The sequence below is a fragment of the Nicotiana attenuata genome, chromosome 8 (genome assembly GCF_001879085.1).
Source record: "Nicotiana attenuata strain UT chromosome 8, NIATTr2, whole genome shotgun sequence".
In the NCBI taxonomy this organism is placed as follows: domain Eukaryota; kingdom Viridiplantae; phylum Streptophyta; class Magnoliopsida; order Solanales; family Solanaceae; genus Nicotiana; species Nicotiana attenuata.
Genome location: NC_031996.1, coordinates 39,801,523 through 39,803,513, shown reverse-complemented (window position 1 = coordinate 39,803,513; position 1,991 = coordinate 39,801,523). Strand labels below are relative to the sequence as shown.

Sequence of the window (1,991 nt, the reverse complement as noted above, 5' to 3'; positions counted from 1 at the left end):
CCTAATATTATAAGTCCTCATAACAATATTTCAGGCCCATTAACTCTTAATGAAGAGAGCTTAACTATTAAAGATATTTGGGATAATAAGGGTTGGAATTTAAGGAAAATCTCCTTTGATCTCCCTAAAAATATTATAAACAGTATTAATGCTTTAAATCCCAAATGCCACATCAATTCCCCTAACAATCTTATTTGGAGTCTAAATACAAGTGGTATATTCTCAACAACCTCTTGCTACAAGCTAATTGATGAGCAAACACCTCATAGTCTCAATTTTAAGTGGATCTGGGACCTTAAGTTTCCTAACAAGATCAAAATATTTATATGGAAATTCTATCACAATAGACTTCTTACGAGAGGCTACCTTGACAAAATTGGTGTTAATATAAACCCAAACTGCCCAATATGCAAAGATAACACTGAGTCTATATGCCATATCTTCTGGGAATGTACAGTTGCTCAATCATTTTGGCAACCACTGGGAGTGACCATTAACAACCAAGTGCATACTAATAATTGGATTGAATTATTGGGAATTGCTCGCCCTACTATAATAAATAAATACATAACTTGGGATGATATACTACCATTTGCTCTTTGAGCGATTTGGAATAACAGAAACCATAACAATCACAACAATACAAACACCCATATTAACGGAAAAAAGGTGCTTCACCAAACAATGGAATACACTTTTTTAACGTCCAGGGTCAATACTTACAACAAAAAATTAAGCATTAATGTAAAGTGGCGGCCCCCACCAAGGGGTTGGTATAAGATCAATATTGATGGTGCCTTCAGAAGTGACTATCTTGAAGGTGGTATCAGCGGAGTCATTCACGACTATAAGGGCCAATGGCGGACAGGTTACCACAAGAAAATACATGCAATATCACCAATCCAAGCAGAACTTCAAGCATTTTGGCATGCGCTTCAACTAATTATCAGGGAACAAATATTCCCAGTTGAAGTAGAAACTGATGCCACGGAGGTCATACGTTTTCTTCAGGATGATTATCCAACTTACAATAATTTAATTTGTGAATGCAGGTGGTTAATAAACAAGGCATCCGTGCAATGGAAAATCACATTGAAGCATAGCTTCCGCGAAGGGAACATGGTTGCTCATCTTTTGGCAAAAGCAGCACTAATGCAAAGTAGCTATAATAAATTATGTGTCTTAGTTTTGCCACCTGAATTTGTAATAGATGTCTATGACAAAGATCAGAATGGTTATATATATGTTAGAAGTTGCTCTAGGGACCATTGTGGTCATATGGCTGCTTTAGGTAATGACAATGCCTTACATGGCATAATATTAGCCCAAAATGGCATATATAATAATGACAATATTAAGGGTCATGCGCCCTAGTTATTATTAATATAAGTACCTTTTATGTTAAAAAAAATAGTAGATTTCACAAGAAAATTCGGAATGACTTTTTTTAAATTGTTTAATTTAAGCCGTGGAAATGATGAAAGTTCTACAAAAATGGAATGGAAATTACTAAAATGAACAAGGAAAAAATCAGAGTTAAATGATTAAGCATGAGGCTATTTCTTTATGATTTTGAACTTTTCTTGTTCACCACTTGGGAATATTTGAAATATGAGCTTCAATTTTGTCATGATCCAAAATTCAACTATTCGTGATGGCACCTAACTCAACCCGCTAGGTAAGCCAATCAGCCTCTATCCAACTCCAATGAAATTCAATAAGACAATTAAGTAAAAGAAAATATCTGAATCTTATACATTTCCTAAGGACTGGTAGTAGAAATCACGAGCTTGCTAATATTAGAATTTACAGAGCTAGTATGAAATAAATACATCATCTATTCGAAATGTACATAAACAGATCTTTATGAATCTAAGGCTACCATGAATAAGAGACAGCTACAACCGGAGCGCAAGTACGTATTCAAATCCAGCTCTCGTCAAACAAAACAACATAAGCATCCAACATCTGCAAGCAAGGTGCAGAAGTGT

General features: G+C 35.0%; 1 protein-coding gene across 1 annotated transcript; it reads left to right on the top strand.

Moving 5' to 3' along the window:
- On the top strand, positions 685–1,374 carry LOC109231684. Its single transcript, XM_019397326.1, has one exon. The coding sequence runs from the start codon at positions 685–687 to the stop codon at positions 1,372–1,374; it is 690 nt and encodes a 229-aa protein (XP_019252871.1).

Coding starts and splice junctions, on each gene's coding strand:
- LOC109231684 (XM_019397326.1), top strand. CDS start 685: ATGGAATACACTTTTTTAACGTCCAGGGTCAATACTTACAACAAAAAA.